The sequence below is a fragment of the Rhinolophus sinicus genome, linkage group LG03 (assembly GCF_036562045.2).
Source record: "Rhinolophus sinicus isolate RSC01 linkage group LG03, ASM3656204v1, whole genome shotgun sequence".
NCBI classification, from domain to species: domain Eukaryota; kingdom Metazoa; phylum Chordata; class Mammalia; order Chiroptera; family Rhinolophidae; genus Rhinolophus; species Rhinolophus sinicus.
The window spans coordinates 10,376,111-10,398,483 of NC_133753.1; the positions used below are offsets into that span (position 1 = coordinate 10,376,111).

At 49.4% G+C, this 22,373-nt stretch overlaps 1 protein-coding gene across 1 annotated transcript in view; it reads right to left on the reverse strand.

Annotated features, from left to right (window-relative positions):
- The window catches only part of RIN3 (Ras and Rab interactor 3), a 110,190-nt gene that overhangs the window by 66,959 nt on the left and 20,858 nt on the right, over nt 1–22,373 (reverse strand). The window contains exons 2-3 of the mRNA XM_019745336.2: nt 11,358–11,565; nt 1,233–1,350 (exon numbers count right to left, since the gene is read on the reverse strand). Coding sequence (XP_019600895.2) covers nt 1,233–1,350; nt 11,358–11,565 — 326 coding nt within the window. The remainder of the gene's footprint in view (nt 1–1,232; nt 1,351–11,357; nt 11,566–22,373) is intronic.

Genomic DNA, 22,373 nt, shown 5'->3' on the forward strand with positions numbered 1-22,373 from the left:
CTTTTTTTTTTTCTGTAAGAACTCTTAGCTTTTCTTTTTTCTTCAGAACACTCTGGGTGATGCCTCATTGTGTTTGCAGTTTGAACGCCCTAAGAACCTTGAATAAATCTTTATCATTAATTTCTAGCAAAGCCTCCAGACTCTGAGTTCATTCGACATGTGCATCCCCTGTGTCCCTGGGCCCAGGGTCCCTTTGTAGTCACACCTATCACACTGCACAAGTGTTGATGTCTGTTTCTTCCCCCCGCCCCAGTCATGTCCCCCACCCTCCAATTAGACTGGAGGCCCCTGAGGCTAGACTTTGTCTTATTCATTTTTGCATCTTCTCAGTGTCAAGCACACGGGTTTCTTAAGAAACAAGTGCTCCAAAATATTTAATAAATATTTACGTAATATTTAATTATGTACATATAAATTACATAAGCATATAACATACAATTATATAAATATATTTATATTACATACTTATAATAATTCCATAATACTTAATAACTATTTTATCTTCTTTAACTGTTATCACTGTGGCTAACCCAGAGTAAAAAGCTTCTCATGTGCCCTGCATCCATTTATAAGAGGACCTAAGCTTATACTTGGAATGTTCTTCAGATTCTTTGACCTGGCTTTCTGGATCTTAATACCTGACATGGCTTCTGAAAGGAGGGGGAAGCCCAAACCTTTCACTGTGTACCAGTACAAACCCACCCTTGACTGGAAGCCCCAAAACATTTTTCCCCTGAAGTGTGTGCCTGTTCCTGGCAGCCCCGTACACACACAGGATTCCGGTCTTTCAGAACACTTGCCTGTGTGACCCTACAAAGCTGGTACAGGCAGGAAGTGACTACTATGTCCACTGACAGATGAGAAAATCGGCTCCCAGAGGTGGCTTGTCCAAGATCATGGTTTGAGTGTGTGCTGAGTTGTCACTAGGATCCAGGGGCCCAGACCTTTCCTCCCCGTCTCTCACCTGTCTCCAGCCTGAGCTAACAGGAGGAAACTTCACAGCAGCCACGAGGAAGCAGAGCCAATGAGCCATAACATGGGTGAGCGGAAACTCACAGTGATTGCGTGATAAACCGAGTTCAAGACAAACCTGGCCAAATAGCTTCAGTGCACTGAAAGCTTCCCCCTTTCTTCTAATTTTAAATCCCTCTGGCCTGATGCGAGCATCTGTGGTTAGGGGGTGTAGCTGCTACAGTGTGGTCCGAGGCCAGAACGGAAAGATGAGTACTTACTTGACTTTTCTTCTTTGATGGTATATTCGAGCACCTCAGACGAGCTGTCTTTCAGGGAAGGGAAGTGGACACAGAGGACCAGGTGCTTCAAGCTGCTGTCCTGGCGGACCAGGAACGTCTGTGACAGAAGAAGAGGGGGAATGAATCAAAGACTAGGGAGGCAGTTAGAAATACAACAGTGAGATGGAAGGCATCTGGAATGTTCTAGAAACAAGGAGGCAGGATGGGCGGTCAAGCATCCCTCAGGAGAACTGGGGATTCTGCCCCAACAGCCATATGTCACCTGGCGTATGTCCCCTGGCTCTCGAGTCTCAATTTCTCATTTGCCCACGGAGGGGGTACAACTAAATCAATGTTTCCCAAAGAATTCTGTGTTGTAGACAGAGTTTGGCCAGGGGCGTTTACAGTGCAGATTCCCGTGTCCCACCTCCGAGGTGCTGGTTAGGTTGCTGGGGACGGGGGAGGGGGCAGTCTGGCATCAGCTGAACCTGATGCAGGTGGAGTTCCAGGGCCCACACTTAGAAAAGCCCTGCCGTTCAGGAGTGAGGTTGAATTTCTACTCACACTCCACGGATGCTCTAGGGGAGGCTGATGGAAACAGTCACAGGTATTAGTTGATTCATATTTTTCCCCCCAGGGAAATAAAAATAGCTACTAATTAATATAGCTCTTTCTCTGTGACAAGAACTGTTATGAGTACTATGCAGATACATTCACTTGCTCCATCCTCCCCATAATGCTCCGACGTGAGTTTTGTTGTTATCCCCACTTTACAGATAAAGAAACTGAGATACTCTCTGATCCTAACATGACCCCCTCCTCAGGTTGCTGTGTGTGATGACGCCTGAGTAAATCCCAGTATGGGCTTGGCCCAGAGGCCAGCTGGGAAGGGCAGAGCTGGCATTTGGCCCCAGATGCTGGTGTCCATGACATAGAGCTCCAGCCCACGCAGCCTCTCCCTGCACCACAAGTGCCACCCGGCGAGGGCCCTGTCCTCTCTTCTTCTGTGGATTTAGTTGAGTCTGGTAGGACGACGCCCCTGGGCCTCGAGGACACATCTCTGCTCTAGTAACCAAGCATTACCCCAAGTCTAAACCAGAGCTGGCGTATTTACAGACCCTTCACTTCTACTTCTCCTGCTCTGTCAGTGTTCTGTTCAGTGAATGGGGCTGTGACTCCAGTTTTCACAGTCACAGTAGCCCCCAGGGACAGTGCCCTTCCACCACCACCACGGGGAGGAGCTGCCTGCTTCCTTTCACAAACTGGTTTTAAAATGTCCTTTTTATAGTCTCCCCTGGCCTTACCCAAGCTCATCCCTCCTTCTAGGTGATAGATGCCTTCTCGAATCTCCCCAGCATCTGGGGGCACAGCTTCCCCTGGGGAAGGGGAGGGGGTGAGGGGGTGTCCCTCAGCCAGGGAAGGGTCACTCCTCCCCTCCACCCACGTCCCTGCCCTGGAATCTAAGCTTCTCCCACGAGGCCCCAAGAACCTGGGCTAGAGTTTGGGGACATCCTGAGGACATGGCCCCAAAGGTGAGGGGCTGTAAAGGAGCACTGAGATGGCACGTCCTCCCTTTCCCCACTGAGGCACACTGTCCTACCATCCCTCTGGGGAGGCTCCACATTCTCTGCCATTGTTACTGATTACTATTATTTTTCTCATATTGCTTTCTTATTACGCTCATTAATACAATGTTATTCTAATTGCTAATGAAACATGATGACATCATTATGACACTAACAGCTAACACGTATCGCCTCCCTGGTCTGCCCCCAGCCCTAACACCAGTTCCTTAGAGTCCATGATCATACTTAATGAGGGTGGCACTATTATTATCCCCATTTTGCAGAGGAGGAAACTGAGGTAGAGGAGGTAAGTCATGCCCAAGGTGGTGTCAGAGAACTGTTGTCAGAAGGCTAGAGAGTGCGTGACTGGGTACATGTGGGTGAGTGTGTGTGAGTGCAATCTGGGCTGCTCCCAGGGCCTTCCTACTGGAGCTCCGGGGAGCAGGGCACAGGGAGGGAAGCCTGAGCCAGGGTGGTGCCCCTAGGAAGATGGACCGCAAATGTGGACCTTTGACCCTGACCCAGAGTAGAGCTGAGGCTGGTGCCCTTCTGAACTGAAAACAAACTGGGGGTTTCTGTCCTTGTAGGGAAAGTGCTCCCGTTACACAGGTGTATTGTCAGGGGACATGTGCCCAGGTCACTTGTTCAGAAGCACAGGGACACGGCAGAGCTGCCTCGCTCCATCCGTGAGTGTCAGGAATGGCACAGGAAGGAAAGCTGTGTTTTTCAAAGTGTGGCTCATGACCCATTAGTGCAAATGCCACCAACCTTTCTTTTTTCAAAATAAAATACAGTCATAGAAAATAGAAGATAATAAGAATGTCTTTAAGAAGGATGGGCTTTTTGTGAGAGAGAGAGAGAGAAAAAAAGAGAGAGGGAGGTAGAGAGAGAGAGAGAGAGAGAGAGAGAGAGAGAGAGAGAGAGAGAGAGAGACCAACGGAGGGCCAGGGCCACAGGACCACATGCATTTCTTACTCGACTGATGGTTACCTTCTTCCTTGACTATTTAGATGCTCACTGATCCATTGAGCTCTCCCTAGGGTGACTGCAATGACAAATCATGCAGACAACTGGGACCCCCCTCGATGCCACCCTGCCATCTAATTGGCTCTTTCACACCCAGCACATAACTTTCTGGATTTCTTCACTCTGCTGAGATGTGGACCCTGTTCTCTACGCTCAAGTTCCACTGAGAGAAAGAAGACCAGAGTGCTCAGACAGGAACTCCCAGCTGGGGGACAGTCACAATCTGTATTTCTCCTCGGGCTCTCAGAGGACCCTGAGCGGCCGGTTATGAGCTCTGCGGCCCTGCGTAATTCCATAGCTTTCCTGGGACTCAGTGTTGTGATCTGTAAATGGGGTTAATAACACCTAAGAGCACCGAGCAGAAACAAGAAACAAAACCAAAGGCCTTGGGAGAGGTCACTAAAAGTGTTGGGAGAGGTCACCTCAAAAACTGTCCCAATGAAGCAAACGGCAGGAACGAAGGCATGTAGTGACCCCTGCAGAGCATTCTAGGTTATGGTGAATCTCCGTGCTTAAATGCGGCCAGTGCAGCCAGGGTCAGTGCCAGGCGGAACAGCACCTGTGAGCTGTCTGTATGCCCCTCTCCCTCCACCCCCACAGGGGGTTCCCTAGAGGTTATACGGTTGTTGCAGGTGAGTGCACAGGGCACTGAAGCGATGAGTGAGCCACCCGGAACTCTTTTTCCCACACCCTTGGGGTGCCACGTGTAAATTCACCAAGCCTCCTTAGTTACTCTTTCTATCCCCTGCAGCTAACTTTTTAGAGATGCAGTGGGACTCAAATCCCAGGTCTGGTACTTACTAGCTGTGGGTCCACGGGCAAGTTACTTTCACTTCTTTGGCTCTCAGTTTCCTCATCTAAGCATGAGAATAATCACATCCATCTTTCAGGGTTGCTGTGAGAATTGCTAATTGTGCATATAAAATGCCAGGCACAGGTGTGCACTTAAATAAAATAATGACGATGATATTTATTATTATAGACTGCTAGCATTTATTGAGCACTAAACCGCACGCTAAGATTTTTATGTGCATAATCTCATTTGAGAAATAAATAATAATTATTAATAAGATTATTATTAGGTATCTTTAGCCAAACAAAGAGATAGGAAAAAGGACTCAAAGACCACTCACTCTGTGGTGGATTAAAAATGGCCACAAATTCTTCGCAGCTTCTCCCACCCAGAGGTAGCGTCTATTTCCCCACACCTGAAAGGGTGGCCTTGAGACTTGCTTTGACCAAAAGAATGCAGCAAAAGCGATACTGTGGAATGCTGAGCCTGTAGGTCCTAAGAGCACGTCAACGTCCGTGCTCACCCTTTTGGACCATAACCGTCATGTGAAGACGCCCGGGAGAGCCTGCTGGAGCCGAGTGGCCTGGCCAATAGCCAGCACCAACCGCCAGACATGTGAGTGAGGCCATCTCAGGCCAGCCAGCTCCAGTCACACTGCCAGATGACTGCAGTTACATGACTGACCCTAGGAGACCAGCAGGGGAAGTGCTCAGCAGAATGCAGCCCAAATTGCTGACCCACAGAATCGTGAGCCAATCAAACGGGGACTGTTTTAAGCCACTGAACTTTAGAGTGGTGTGCTATGCAATAGTAGGTAATGATATAGTCATGCGGTATATAGACGTGAGGCCTCATCCTTTGGGCCACCCTCTTCTCTTCCTTCTATGAGGCACTGCTGAGGGACCCCACAGCTTGAGGGGTGGTGGAATGGAGTTTGAAAGCCAGTGATGTGTCCAGCTCCTCACTCCAGCCAAAGAAAGACCCACAGATGCAAAAAGACCTCCTGAGGTCCATCACCTGTTAGTGGCTGAGCCAGGACAGGATTGCAAGGCCAGTGGCCTTCAGGACAGGGCTGTGACCACTACAGTACCTGGCCTGCAACCCAAGCAACCTGCCGAGTGTCAACTATGCACGTTCTTTATGCCAGGTACCAGGCAGAGGTTTCAGATACCTGGCGGTAACTTCCTCCCTGGGGTTGGGGCTATTTTACCCTCTGCACGAATGAGAAAACAGTGTGAGGAGGGGACTGGCAAAAAGACAGGGAAAGGGGAAGTTCCAGAGAGCCGGGCGTTGGGGCTTTTCCATGAAGGACTTTAGCAGGTGGGCTCTGGAGCCTGCCTCTGAGTTCAGTTCTTAGCTGTGGGGCCTCTTTGGGGCTGCTTCTTCCTCTGCAAAATGGGATCCTAACAGCCCCTGCCTGTGACAGTCAGTACGAGCTAGCTCCCCAGGACCAGCCCCTCCCTTTCCTTGCTAACTGAGCCCAATTCTGACCTGGGTGCATTGTATCCTGTCTCAGGAGATGAATCACGTTTGATCAAAGCCAAACACAGCTATTCTGTTTCCATTTGTCATTCACCCCTTTCCCAGCCTCTCTCACAGTTAGGGGTGGCCCATTAGACACCTAGAAGAACATGTGTTCCCTGACAAAAAGGCTGAGCCTAGGAGGAGAAAGCCTTCTGCTTTGGAATGGGTGAGATGGCTGGAGCTGCAGCTGCCACTTGGTTACAATGAGGTGACAAACCTGAGGACCAAAAGCCAACACCTTAAAGATGGGGGAAAGAACCGGGGTCCTCAAGATATCACTGAGCTAATAAACTAGCTTTGGACCCCAACCTCCAGATTTCTCGTCAGGTAAACAATAACAGCCTTAGAAGAGGCTACTGTGTTTGGGTTTGTTGTTACTTGAAGCAAAAAGCATTCCCAGCTGACCCAGTGCCTCAAAGGATTACTGAAAAAACTGCACAGGTGACTTCGGTAGAGTCCCTGCTGTATAATGAGCACTCAATATCCGGTGCCTCCCTTCCCTACCTCAGGTGCCCCCCTACCTGCCTCAGAGTCCCCTCCTGTATGGAGGCAGCACTCCTACCTTCAAAGGTTCGTGGGTGACTTCCTGAGTCAGAAAGGCAACATGGTGGGGCAGCGGGAGCCCTGGACAGGAAAAGACACCCTCATTCGCAGCTCCAGACTTCAGGCCTCAGCTCTGAATGAAACATTAACTCAAGCTGAGCAGTGGGGGGACATGAGGTAACAAGTGCAGGCACTGGGGCCTTCTTTGTCCGTCGCTAGGACACTCACCTGTGGGCAACCCGGGATTATGACGAATGGAGCCGTTCACTTCATGCCCACAGCGGGACCCGTCACCTGCCACTGCTCCTGAAAGCCTTCCCCGACTAGCCAGACCACCGACACACCTTGCTTTGCCCCCATGTCCTCACGCAACCTCTTTCTTCTCTGGGAACAAGCGTCATCTGGTGCTTTGTTGAGCTGACGTCTGAGTCAGTCTGCTCCTTCTGTTCCCTCTTTTTCTCTCCCCCTTTTGGCAGCTCTCCCAATGCACTGGATTAGGAACTCTCAGAAAGTGGAAGAATCCTCTTTCCCCAATTGGACAACCTGATGGAGGCATGCCCATACAGAGGGTCCAATCTCTACCCCCAAAAAGCAACAGTCATAGCGGGCAGAGCATTTGCTATGAGGGGGACAGATGGTGTCCCTCCTAGTTCTGACCTTGGTTTGCTGTGTCTCTTGGCGATTCACTTCTCTCTGAGTTGGCTTTTCCAGTCTAGTGGGGGAGGGGTGTGAAAGTCCCAGGACTCCTTCCTTCTAGAAGATACTCTCCCAGCATCAGTGCCCTGGGGTCTTTGCCAGATCCAAGAGGCTTGCACAAAGGTTAGTTTCATGGATAAATTATTGCAACCCACGAGGCTGGAACAGCAGGTCACAGGAGCCCCTCCCCGTCTACCTTCAGCCAGTGTGGGTTTTGGAAAGACCAACTGATTTCAGTAATCCCCGGGACAGAATGTGCTTAGGGAGAGAAGCATGCCGCTACTGCACTCCAAATAAATATATGAAAACCCAAAACTAAATACACTATAAATGTGTAGTTGTTTTTTTGTTTGTTTTAACTGGATAGTTTTGTTTTCACTATCCGTTTTTGGCCTGGACAATCTAGAGCTGTCTGCTTTTCCACTTTTGTTATTTTAGGATATTTTTCCAGTTGCTTGGGGAAAATTTCCAATCATGCCCATTAGGGCAGGAACACAAGTGGCTGGTTCTCCCCAGAGGCCACAAGTGCAGGGGCTGCTATGACTGCAGAGCTCGCTGGTCCAGGGGCTGGAGTTCACTCTGGACACATGTGGCCCACCTTCCCATTACCTATACTGAAGTTATACCGTGGCGTGGAGGAGTTTCTCTATCCTGGCTGCACATCAGAAACACCCAGGGAGCTTTTAAAACCTACTGATGCCTCAGCCCCACTCCAAACCAAGCAAATCAGCATTTCTGGGGACGAGGCCAAGACATCGTGTTTGTGCAAAGCCCTCAAAGGCAGGCAGTTGGTGGGCTCAAATCACACTCTGCCACAAGTAGCTGTATCACTCAGGGCAGGCTCCTCACCAGCAGAGTTGCTGAGTTCCCTCACTTGCAAAGAGAGAGCCTGCCCCAGTCTGTGGGGCTGTTAGAAAGAGGAGAGGTGATATTTGGCACACAGCCGACCTGCAAGAACTGCTGACTGCACTGGCCACAGCACCCCAAAGGGGCAAAAGAGGGGCGTCATGGATGCTTTCGCCAAACTGATATGGAATGGAACTGGTATTCCTTGGGCTTACACCTGGGGAAGGTGCCTGGAACCACCGACAGGGCTGGTCCACATCAAAACTCAGCATCCTGCAACTCTTGAGCTAACCGCTTCCCACCCCACCCCCACTACAAAAAGCAATCTTAATTTTAGAAGAAGTTTCTTTCATTAAAAACCACCTTTTGGTCTAGAAGCAGTGACATTCCAGTAGCAATGAACACAGTGTACCCAGATCATGGTTTATAACCTAAAGCATAAAAGAAATACCCACGAGTCCATATTGACATAAGTTCCATATTGATATAAGTAAATGACTGAGTAAATAAATAAATGAGGGAGAAGAGAGAGATTTCTTGTGCAGAAGAATTCCACCTAATTTAGGTAGATACTCAATCGAAGAGGTAGAATATGACAGTCCACCCTCTAAGTGTGGGCTATGCTCAGTGACTTTCTGCCGAAGGGGACAGTATGGAAAGGGGGGAAGGAGTAACTTCCCAGTGGAGAAACTGACAAAGATGACCTTAGCCAGGTGATCAAGGTCAATGTCAACAGGGATGAGTCCTGTTGACAGTATGTACCTTTGACATGATGTGATGAGGATGGCACTTCACCTCTGTGGTCGCCCTCCCCAAAACCTATAACCCCAGTCTAACCATCTGAACAATCCCAATTGAGGGACATTCTACAAAATACCTGACCAGTACTCCTCAAAACTGTCAGGGTCATCAAAAACAAGGTCTGAGAAACCGTCACAGTCACGTGACATGATGGGAAGGAGACAGAATGATTAAACGTGACATGGTGCCCTGGAACAGAAAAAGGACATTTAGGTAAAAGCTAAGGAAATCTGAATAAAGTACGGGCTTTAGGTGACACTAATGTACCAACATTGGTTCATTAATTGTGACACATGTGCCTTACTAATGTTAGATGTTAACCATAGGAGGAATTGGGTGAGGCACGTGCACGCACGGGACTGACTGTATTCTCTTTGCAACTTTTTGTAAATCTAAAACTTCTAAAGTAAACAAAGAACCACTGTTTGGGTATCGAATGAAGAAAGGCGGCTTTTCGATTGCCTCGTTTCTAGATACACACAGAGCAAAAATGGGCCAATATGTTCCCAACACCTTATCAGAGAAGCAGGCTGCAGGGAGTGGTCGAGGGGGTGGGACATGGTCAAGGTCATATAGATATTTAGGACAAAGGGGCTGGATCCCTGACCACGGGCCCTGGACACGATGAAGCACTGTCTCTCACTGGTGTCAGGAGGGGTGGGTTCAAGTGATCTTGGAAGACCTTATGAGCTCTCACAGCAAGGGGGCCGCCCATAGTGTCTATATCATTAAAAAAAAACACAGTGAAACCATTGCACTGGCAGAATTTCAGACAGTTCTGAGGGCGTGACATGCAGCAAGGACCCCTCCGCCCCCAGCATCCCTGATCACACCAGGCAGACTACTCTTACACACTGTGTGACTTCAGGCAAGTGGATTAACTTCTCTGTGCCTGCATTTCCTTATCTGGAGATAAGGACACTAATAACACCCACCAGAGAGAAACCACTCTGAGGATCAATACAATCATGAAAAGAGCAACTTTGGGTAAAAGTTGGTCAATCTTTTAATCAGAGCATGAGCTTCGGGCTTTATTTCTGCTTGAAAATACAAATGCTCATGGGGAGAAGTGGGGTGTAAGGGCAGGGGACATAACAAGAGGCGGACCTGCTCCAATTCTGCTGTCCTCGGGGTTGACCCAGACCCTGAGGCCTGTGGAGAATAAGCATTTTCCTTGTAGAACCACTATTGTTACCTTGAGTTGGGCTTATCTTAAACTTTTCGAAGAGAGGACTGAACGCTTTGACAGAGCGTGTACACTTATGCGGGGCCCAGCTTGCCGCAGAGACGCCCTTCCCTTCGGCCTGGACGGGCCCCCATTATCTGGTCCACCGCCCATCTACACATGTACTCAGGACACACCCTTCCTGCTGAAGAACAGAGGTCCAGAAAGTGGTCATCCTGCAGCATCAAAACCTTGCACTTGGGCCTGCTTTTGAGCTGCATCCTCCCAGGAAGGCTGGGAAAGTGATGGGTGTCCTTGGAACCTAACAGGGAGTGGGCGGTGGCCCAGGGGCCCCAGGCCTGGGAATGCTAAATGGAATACCTGCTGGCGAGAGTCCCTATTTGATTTTCTGTTTTATTCATCATCTGCTCTGAAGGCCTCAGGAAGTTCAAAACTGAAAACCTTTTGGTGGGATACGTAGCAGATCTTGTGTTCTTGAGGACTACAGCCTCCCTGCTTTCCTTTCTCACTTCTATCCAGCATATTTTTCTTTACAATGTACACATATGTGCATCACTTTTATAATTACACAAATTAACTAATTTTTTTTTGTTGTTAAAGGAAGCAGCACGTAAGAAAAAATGCTTGGGGGCTGGAGTGGGGTGATGAGCTCGGACTCGGCTTTCCTTACCTACCTGTCCTTTCATCTCCCCATGTAATGCTTCCACTATCGGGAGGAAAGTACTATTAATGGCCCCATTTCAAAGTGAGAAAAGTGACTCTCAAAAGTTTTGACCCATCCTCTGGCTCTTCTTTTCATATGTCAAACAAGGGGGTGTGAAATTATTTCTCAGGGCCCCTCTGGTCCTGATACTCTAATACCAGGATGCCTGGCTGAGTTCTTGATGTGTCAGCCCAGCCTCAGGTGCGCAAATGCCCAGAGAGCCCACACCAGCCACACATCCATCCCCCTGCTTTTCAGTGCACACACCTGCTCTCCAAAGCAGAAACCAGATGGCCCCCCAGTCCCCTGCTCCTGCATTCTGGAAAAAACGCCCTGGTTGAAACCTAGTAAACCTAAGAAACGAAAGCTAATGGACAGCTGCTGCTTCCGTGCCAACCCCACCCCAGCAGCTCCTGGCAGCTGTACCAGGACCCCGACTCACCCCGGCCGCCTCCCGGTGCAGGATCCTGGTCGCCTCCGCCCGGCCCAGTCCCAGCTGCAGCCACACTGGGCACGTTTTGATGAGCTTCTCCAAGACGCTGATGCCCCGCTGAGGAAGGCAGTTCTTTGGGGTGACTGGCAGACAGGGCCCCATGCCATCTTCCTCCTCCTCTTCCTCTCCCTCTCTTTTGTCAACGTCTGGAATTGGACTAAGAACAGAATCAAATGATCAGCCCGCCCTGCAGCCCTATAGAGAGGGATTTACAACCATTTGTACACATGTTGTCGTGCGGGGGACCCTGCTTGCTGCGCCATTTGTCGTGCAGGGAGGCCTGCGGGGTCTCTGCTCCCGCTCCCCATACAAGAACGCAGGACATGGTGAGGCCAAAAAGGAACACCCACGGAGCCATAGGTAGGGGAGTCATACCACTACGGTCTCACTGGAGGCTGGGTTCACTGGACGTGCGACCTGCTGTCCGTTTTGTCTGCAACCCACCGACGACTCTCTTTCACTCTCCTCCACTCTCCTCGGCTCTCCTTCGTAGCCGCAGCAGTTATATTAGTGGCCAATGGCTCACTGGTTACAGCTGACGGCCAACTAGCCACAGCTGATGGCCATGCAATCACAGTTGATGGCCATTTACTACCCGAGCCAGCACCTGTCCACGTGAGGCCGAGAGCCTGGAAACTACTTTCTGGGGCTCTGCCCCCACACATGTCTATACCTGCGTGACTACGACCCACGTCAAGATAGAGAACTGTGCTGTCCTGTACTGTATTGCGTACTTAAAATAGGAGGTCTGAATTCAGCCATGCTGTAAGTGTAATACACACACAGGATTTCAAAGACTTGATGTGAAAAAAAAGGCCGTGAAATAGGTCATTAGTAATATCTTACATGGATCCCATGTTGAAATGGTAATAATATATTGGCTTCAATAAAACGTTATTGAAATTAATTTCACCTGTTTCTTTTTTAAATGTAGCTATAGAAAATTAAAAACCACACATGTGGCTTGTATTATATTTCTATTAGACCACAGACACAGTGTTTGCTGGAAGGAGCTGCCTGGGGGAGGGATGAGCCAGGATGAGCCCCATTAAAGGAACAGAAAGGTGGAACCACCTCCTGGGGGAGGGGAGAGGCTGGGACGTGCTGGATTAAACTGGCCCAGCAGAGCTGTGTGGTTATGCAGCTGGTTTTGCAGAGACCTGACTAGAGATGTGCTGTGAGGAGGGACATGTCGATGTCAGCACTAAAATCCTTCCTCTGACGCCCCCACTCTCAAACGCTCTGAGAAGCCCTCCCTCTCACAGAAGGTGTGTGCACGTGGGTACTCATGGATTCCCCGCTGGGTCCACACACAAGGCCGTGCCAGGTTACCAAGACAACAGGAGTGTCCTGGGCAGTTGCAGGCACCATGGGGCTGGAAAGGGCAGTAGGGCAGCCCCATGGATGCCCACAGCCTGTGGAATTGGGCCTGTGGGTCTCATTTGGAGCTCAAGGCGGGGGCAACCCACCTGATGCTGATATAACCTCTTCCTAGGCCCTGAGGTACGGTCACTACATCGCCTCTGGGAAAGAATTAAACCACTGGAGGCCAAAACTACCCAGAAAATAAGCACTCTGGGGCCCATTAGGTTCCACTAACTACCCTTAAAAACCAAAACTATCTTCTGGCACTAAAAGGCTTTATGATCATTCTTAGGTCTCCTGGCTTGGCCTGGGGCCTCCCTCAGGGGCCAATTAGGACTCTAATGGCATCTGGGTAAGACGGATCAGGTCCCACCTCCTCTGCCACTAACTAGGCTTAGACCTTGGCAAGTCCGTTCCCTCTGAGGGTCTCCGTTTCCTCATCTGTGCAATAGGCAGGGGGTGGCCTGCCTATTTGCTGGGTGGCCCTAGTTGGGACCCGGGCTTTTGGGACAAAGCTCCTCATTTTCTCCTGTAGAACCAAAGCTATGATCAAATAAATAGACTCTGGGAAGATGAGGTGGTTTGCCTCACATTCCTTCATACTATGAATATTTTCTGAGGTCTTGCAGGCGCCAGATGTTGTTCTAGGCACCGGGTTAGATCTGAGGACAGAGTGGTTAAAAAAAAAAAAAAGAAAAGAAAAACCAAAACCAAAAAAATAACATCTAGGGGAGGAGTCCCATGATGGACAAGGTGAATGGGTCACCTAGAGTGTGTTAGATGGTGCTGAGAGCTGGCGAAGGGAAGAGATTCCAGAGACAGAGAACAGCAAAGCCCTTGAGTTATTGGTCCAAGAGAAACCTTGAGGAAGTCTGGGGGTGCCAGGGTGAGAGTGGGAGGATGTGTGGTCAGAGAGGGGCAGGCCAGGGGTCCCTGTAAGGATTCTGGAGCCTTAAAATGGGCAAAAGATTTGAAGATTCCTCAAGGAAGGAGACATACATACAGCCAATTAGCAGGTGAAAGGGTACTTACCACGATTAGTCATTAGGGAAATGCAAATTAAAACCACAATGAGCTACCACGACCCAACCACTAGCATGGCTAAAATTAAAAGCCTGCCCGCATCACATGGCAGAGGATGGAAACAATCAGAACTCCTGTGCATTTGTGGTGAGACTATAAATTGGTACGACCACTTGGGAAAAGAGCAGCTTTTTATAGACCTAAACATACACCTACCCTATGACCCAGCCATTCCACGCCTAGGCATATACCTAAGAGAAATGTGTGTGTCCACAAAAAGACCCATACATGAATGTTCATAGCAGTTTAGCTCATAATAGCCCCAAACTGGTCCAGGGATCCATCAATAGGAGAATGGACAAACAGACAGCGGTACATCCATCACACAATGGAATAGGAGCAATAAATAGGAACTATGACACACAGAACCACATGGATGAACCTCAAACACATGCTGAATGAGAGAAGCCAGATCTAAAAAAATCGTATACTGTATGAACCCATTTATATGAAGTGCAAGTAATACACTTAGACATGTGTATTGACATTTTATCATATGTAATTTTATCAGAATAATGAAAAAGAACCATAAATAAACACTGAACTACAGTTAATGATACAACATATTCAGGAGGCACCTGAAAACTTTCTTTGAAATGCATTAAAAAAGATAAGGTGGATTCACAGATGGATAGAGGGAAAGATAGGTATGTAATAAAGCAAATATATAAAAACATTAAGAGTTAAGTGGTAGGTATATGGGTGTTTACTGAAAAATTCTTCCAACTCTTCTGCATGTTAAAAACTTTTTATAGAAAACTATCGGGGATAAAGTTGTCCCCATCCTTGAAGGCCCGTTCAGAAGAAGCTTGACTGCTGTTCTAGAAGCTTGACTGCTGTTCTAGAATCCAGGCTGTGTGATCTCTGGCCAGTTACTCTACCTCTCTGGGCTTCAGTTTAAGCATGTCTAAAAAAATAATAATAGTCCTTACCTGATTAGGTTCTTGTGAAAATTCAATGAGCTGTTTGTCAAGTGCCCAGTAAATGTTAACTATTGTTTTTCTGGTTGCAATTCTTCTTTTCCTCTGCTTGCTACAATTCTCCTACTTTGTAGCCTTGATTTTAGGGCCTAGCACTTTGATTAGAGTGAATGAGGCACATGTCTGTGTGTTGCACTTGACTTATACCCAAGAAAACATCTGGCCCCAGAGGTAACCCCCAAATTCAAGTGCCTATGAACCTCATGGCTTGACATGAAAAAAGACGTCCTTTTTTTGGGCCCAGAAACACACCACTTGGAGGATCCTTTTTACACCGTGACCCCAGCTAGTGCTGGGGAAAGACAAGTAAGAACTGGGGTTGTCCCAGAAAACACATGATGACGAGTGATTTAGAGGCCAACCTTGGCTGCTCAGACTAAACCACTAGAGAAGCCAGAGGCTCTTAAGATACTGCTTTCCAGGAGTTGTCTAACTCTTTCAATGTCCTCCCTTCTCCCTGGGTGGGCCAGTGCAGAAGTAACAAAGGCTTGTGCAGGGCCCCTCAGTGGTGACTTGACCCTCAGGGGCCCCTCAGGCTGTAAGGATATGAGGAATCTCTAAGTGCCAAAGGCTGCAGCAAGGTCAATGAGTTAGAGAAGGAGCCGCTAAGGCTGGGTGTGGTTTGGGCCTTGCTCCAGGCCACAGGAGCAGTGGGGCCCTGAAGGGCCAGAGTGACTCGGACGCCTGCTGTGACTGGGCCACAGAAGGGTGACGGGGCCAGGCAGCTGCCCTCTCTCATCCCTGCATCCCTGCTGACTTGGGGCCTTGGGTGGCTTGAGCTCTCTGGGTGCTCACTTGTGACTGCAAAGTGCCCAGGTCAATGATGGAATTTGGGGCTGGGCTGTCGGGCTCAAGCAGGATGGCACAAGTAGGGACGCCTGGAGCCAGCACTGCCGTCTGGCTTTGTTTCACTGTCATGATTACGCTTATGGAACAGCCTCACCATATCAGCTCCAATGGCCAGGGACCATCGCTGAGCCCACAAGGCGCTGGGTGTGCCATCTGCTGACAGAGCCGGCGACCCTGACACCCATGCCCTCCCTCTCAACAGCCAAACTCTAGCCAAGGGTCCTGCAAAGGCAGCCACAGGGACCTTGGGTAATTACTGGCACTGCTGGTGCAAAATAATGAGCATCAAACACTTTAAAAGCAACTTTACCGGAAAGAGAGAGATTGTTCCATGACTAGTTTACCTTCCGCTTCTGAACAGAGCACTTAGCTCTAATCAGTGGTCCTGACAGCCTCTGACACCCAGCTGCCCCTCCCAGCTGCCGTGTGGTCAGACTCCTGGGAAAAGCCTGGCCGGGGGCTGCAGGGACCAGGACTGTACTCAGCATCCTGTTCACCTGGGAGATTTTCTCACCACCGCCCTGAAGAGAGGAGTAAAGTGGCATGGCATGTCCACGGCCTGGTCCTTGTGTCCCCGTCACAAGCCTATAAAACCGGGGAAGAAGAGGAAACCTCCACTCATGCAGGCTGGGGAGTCTAAGGCGGCCACCAGAGTGTGGGGTGAGTGGTGAGGTGGCAGCTGGGGGGATGGGCCCCGTTGGACGCTGCCTTCTGGAAGGAAGCATTGCAGTTTCCCAGCTCACAGGGCCCAGCTTTGGGCCGCCTCTGTCTGCCCCAGGGAAGCCGCTCAGGAAGTTCCAGTGATGCTTCACTGTGAGGAGAACTGAGGCCCCCTTGTGTGGACTTGGCCAGAACTCGGGTGGGGGGTGGGGAGGAGTGATGGATGGAAGGGGAGGCCTGGGAAAGGCCATCTCCATCCCACCTATGATCCTGACCTCGGGCAGGCCGGCCTCCCAGCTTCAGCAAGACCAAGGAGCGGGGGGTCTATTGGGACGGAGAAGCCTAGTCCCTGCCCTCACAGTGCCCTCTGGCTAGGAGGGGCCGGGCATGGCTGCAGTGATCCATGCTATGGGATGGCCTGGTCACTCTGTACAAGGTGCATGAGGACCAGTTTGAAGTGGTGCCTTTCTCAGTCTGGGACAGGCTGTCCAGAGGCCCGGAGAGGAGTGTTCCCTGACTCTGACCCTGAGGCCATGCCATGCCTTGGCACTCCTGGGTGACGGGGGACAGTGACTCATTGCTGCCCCCCACACGCCATCCTCTCCCTTCTCCCTCATGCCAACTGCTCCTCAATGAAATGACTCCCATCTGCACAGAGAGGAAGGGACCAGAAAGACAGGGCAGGTGGGGGGAGGGAGGTGTGGGACGTCACAGGAAGAGGCATTGACCTCTCCGTGGACGCCCTCTCACTAAAAACTCACAGATCAGAGACTCATTGCTTATTTCACACAATCTGCACGGCATGAAGATAGAGAACTAGAACTCATACATACAGCTCAGTCCCAACCCGTGCCTTGTCCCAGCCATGTGACCTAGGACAAGGTATTTAACCTCGACGGGCAACAATTTCTCATCGGTGCAATGGAGCCGGTAATACCATAATGTGCATCAAGCAGCATCTGGCACATGACAGAACATCTCCAATAAGTGGTTATTCCACCCACCTGGGTAACCACATTTGTGGTCATGCCCTGTTTCTCCCAGGAACACCTGTTGCTATGGCAACAACATGAAAAATGGCCTGAGATAGGCGAGAACCTATTGCTCCCCTAAAAGCCACTGGAGCACCAAGAAGGAAAGGCACCCCTGGGAATGAAAAGTGTTGTACTTGCTCTGAAGGCAATCTGTCAAAAGGGACGGGATGCTGTAGCCCAGACCCCAGCTGCCCTAGTCAGGATGCTCCTGGGCATAAAGGCGCAGTGATCATGGCCACTGCAGCAGCATTTACACCAAAGAGAATATGGGAACGACCCATGTCCACCCATAAGAGAATGGATAAAGAAGCTGCGGTTCATGCACCCTGGACTAGCACACAGACACTAAAAGGTAAGAGCCAATGCTACACGGTTAAATTTCAACATCCTGTTTATTGCGCAAATGTTAATTTCCTGATTTTGATCCTTGTCCTGAGGTTAGTAAAAGAATGTCCTTGTGTTTGGGAAATCTCCACTGAACTATATGCTGAACTATATGGGAGTAAAGAGGCAAAACGTATGTCACTTACTCTCACATTTTTCAGGAAAAAGTGAGAGAGAGTGAGTGAGAGAGAGAGAGAGAGAGAGAGAGAACAAGCAGATGTGATAAAATGTTACTAATTGGTGAATATGGGTGAAGAATGCACATACAAGAATTCATTGGACTATTCCTGTCACTTTTCTGGGAGCCTGAAATTATGTCAAAAGAAAAAGTTTTAAAATCAAACGAATCAAAAAACCCAATGTTGAATTCAAGAAGCAAATTACAGACACAACAGTTCTGCGTCTTGTTTGCGGGTACTTATCTACACCACATTCAGGATGATGGTTACCTCTGCGGGGGGGAGGAGAATGGGATCAGGGAGAGGTGTGAAAGAGGCTCATTTATTTATTTTGAAAAGATCTGAAGCAACATGGCAAAATGATAGGATTTAACAAAGCTGAATTATGGGTGTTCAGGGCATTGCTATGTTTTTCCCTAGATTTGTCTATGCTTGAAATATTTAATTAACGAAACAAAAGAAAACACCCCCTCGCACACACCTTCCCCGCAGGGCCCAGAGCATGTCACAGCTGAGGAGATACAGACTAGGGGTGGTCGCCTGGCAGCTAAACCTACTCCTCGGCCAGTTCAATGACTCCAGCTATTTTTTCTTGGTGTTTTAAAGTCAGTTCTGGAGCTTGAGGGCCAGTGTTGGAAGGTACTTAGGAGAAGTCCATCCCAATAACCAAACCCCAGGGGACTTTTTAGGGACACCTTCTGACAGCTGCCACAAAAGTTAGCAAAGCAGAAGCAAAAGCCAGAGAAAGTCGCTGGGCTGTTTCTCTGCCCGGTGACAGCCAGGAGCAGCAGCTGATGGCAGAGAGAATAGTACCCTGGACGGCAGATGAAGATGCTGGCAGCGACAGGCAACGCCGGCAGCTGGCACGTGGGGCTGGGAGAGCTCCCCCTCCTAGGGCCCTGGTGCGATGAACAAAGGCCAGCTACTCTACCCCTGTGTGCCTCAGTGTCCCCTCTGTAAACAATGAGACGGTGGCACCGACCTCACAGGTCATGTGAGGATCAAACGGAACTGCATAAGGAAAGAACACAGTGATTTAACAACTGATTTGCAAAATTCCTGAATACATAACAATATGTCTTTGCGAGCCTACCAGCTGCAGGACACCACTGGAATTTGAAGGCTTCCCTCAGCCGCACATGCCCCCCTACCTGAGACCTCTCTACCATCCCAATATGTAGTTGTCGGGTTCTGAGTCTGGAATCACATTGTGGAAAGGAAGGGAGAGAACAAGGGTTTATGAGATAAGTACTGACATGACAAGTACTGTATTCATCAAAGAGAACAGGTGTGACATGAAGGAAATGGCACTGAGCTCAGACTCGGGAGACCGTGGTCTGGTTCTGCTGTTCACTACGTGTCCTTGGCCTCTTCAGTAACATGAGGAGGTTGGGCAAGATCTGGGATGGCAAACAGGTTGAATTTCCATGTGATCCCAGCTGATTGGCAGCAGTTGCCCAGACAGTTATGCTGAAGGCTCAGCAGAGAAAGAACGCTAGGATCTACTAGTGATGTCTGCCATGGGCTCTGTATTGGCAGCAGCAGCAGCTGGGCTCTGCATTTACTGCGCATGGATCTGATCAAGGACTGAGGGTCCTTCCAGCGCTGTGAATTCCATGATTCTGTGACTCAACTGACTCTTGGCTAGACGCCACCTGAAGGCTTTTCTTCTAAGCCAGGCTGGCTATGTCCCAGCAGACAGCCTGAGAGAAGGCAGGCAGCCAGGCCCGTTTCTCTGTGGCTTCCTCTCTTCCAGATGCTTTTTCCTGGATGTGAGAAAGCTGAGCCACAGCTGCTGCCTGGTTCCACCTCTAGCCCAGCCTTTGGTGGACTCAGGACCGAAAACACAACTCCAGGCTGACCATGGTGGTCGCGTGAGGATGGAAGAGAAGCAGCTGGTTTCAGAATCAGACTCTCTCACATGTATAACATGCAAACACATGGCAAATGCCCCTGGCCCAGTTTTACAGGCTAAATACCTGCACGAAGCCCTGGGGTCCCCAGAGATGGCTGGAGCTCCAAAAACAGTGTTTGGAAAATCCTGTTGTGACTTAAGTTCCCTGGGTTCCACCTCACCCAGAAACCAAAAGGCCTCTATAATGAGGTGGGGCACAGAGGGCAGCTTAGGGCTGCTGATCCTGTGTTAGCCTCAGGGAACCCGGGGTAGGCTCTGTGGGCCCTGCTCACAGCCTCTAGAGGGGAAGTCAGCTTAAGCAGGTCTTCCGGACCCCGGAAGTGCTGAGAACAGGTCAGGCTGTCTTGGTTTGCACGTCACAGCCCACATCAAGGGGTCTGGCAGGTTAAAGGCCTTCAAACTTTCCACACCTGTCTGAGCTGCAGGCCTCCTGCAGCTCGGTGTGTGTCAGGCACCGCCCAGCTTCCAGCTCCGTCTTCCAGGCTGACTACCCGGTGCTCCACCGTCACCCAGGGCTGCCCACACTGAGCCCTGCCAGGTTGCTGGTGGAGCCTGCAGGAGGCACCCAGCTTCAGTGCTGTGGACCCTTCCAGTGGCTGCTCCTGGCATGCCAGGCTTGCCCCCAGCACCCGTTTCTCAGTCGCTCTGATTGCTGGCCCATAGCTTCCCTCTGCCTGGCCTGTGGCCTGGCCACTTTGTGCTTTGGGAACCCTAGACACCCACAGCCTTCTGGGAACCGGGGCTGAGTTCCCCCACCCTCCCTCTGTAATCTCCTCTGGCTCACAGGCTGCGGCCTCTTTCCCTGTCCCAGCCCGCCCCGTGACCCTACCCTAAGCTGACTCAGCCTGCACCTGCTGCTGACATCCCCGCACCCAACTCCTGACCAACTGACGGTACAAATCTGTCCCCAGTGCTGTGTGCAGTCAGACCTGGAGTGATGGGGACGGCTGTGCTGACCAATGGTTTAAGCCTGAGATGGGGAACCAGACAGCCTGGATTAGAACCCCAGCTTGGTTGCCTTGGCAAGTGACTAAGCATTTCTTTGCCTTAATTTCCTTACATTAAAACGGGAAATATCAGCATTACTACCTGTGGGCCTGCTGTAAAGAGGTCAGCATAGTAGCCGGCATGTAGCAAACATTCAGTGGTGTTATTACTATCCATTCATTCATCTAATAAGTATTTATTGAGCATATACTATGGACCAGACACCGCTCTAGAGTTATCATAATAATAATTACAGTACTAGTCATACATAAAGAGCAGCTGACATTTCCCTCCCTCTCCCCTCCCCCAAATAAAAAATCCTTAGAAAGTTCACTGAACATGGAGATGGTTCCTGGAGAAGACAGGATTCAGGAGACCCGTTTTCTGGCCGGGATGGAAGCTGGAGGCAGAGGGGACACAAGAATCCAGGTCACCAAGGGCAATGAGAAGGCCCCAGGCATATACATATGACAAATGTACATTGAGAGGAGCTGCGGCCATCTCTGCAAAGAGACGGGGAGTGGGTGCCCTTGGGAGTGGGGGGCAGGGAGGCGCTTCACTCTACACCCTTTTGTACCTTTTGAACTTGAACAACATGACTGCGTCACCTACACAAAAAACAATTAAAACAATTTGGAACTTCGATAAAAGAAAGGTTCTTATTAAGGACATTTCAGATGTGGAACTGAGCTGGGTTCTGACAAGCAGATCTCTTTCTTGTTTTGGCTAAGATTGTACATTGTAGGTCATTTCCCTTCTGGCATCTATGTCAAAGAGATCGTGTCTAAGTGCAAATAACGTTTGATGGACAAAGACGCTCACCGCGATGTGACTCGCCGTTGTCCCAAACTGGAAACAATCCAATAGTGAACAATACCGCTTGTCACATGTCCGTCTCCTCCGCTGCCCTAACTCTACATTCCAGGGGTGGTGTGTGCTCAAGACCAGCACAAAATAGGTATTCAGTACATTTTTATAAATGATTGAGTGGTTCCGAAAATATTAGTACTGGATGAAATTGGCAACATTCAATCATTTGGGGCTTTCAAAGAAAGCCATTTTCAATATTCAATCTAATATAAACACTGGGATAACAGATCTGTATAGTTGCACATGTCAAAATGATGCATGGATAAGGATACTCTTGGATTCACTGGAGCGCTGTCTATAATGGGAAAAGGTTGGAAACAATCTAAATGTACATTGTAAAGGGACCAGGTCGATAAAAGGATACTATGCAACTGTTTTTTTTTTAAAAAAAAATGAATGAGGAAGTTCTGATATGGAAAGGTTTTCAAGATTTGTGGTTAAGAGACAAAAGTACAGAACAGCATACTGTGCTCCCTTGTTGGAAAAAAAGATGACTTGTATTTGCATTTAAAAAGTCTGGGAGAAGACACAAGAAACTATTACAATAACTAGTGGGGCAGGCGTGAGAATAGGCACACGAGAGACAAAGTTGGGAAGACCTTTTTCACTGTACGTCTTTTTAAAATTATACTTTTATTTTGAATCCTGTGAATACATCA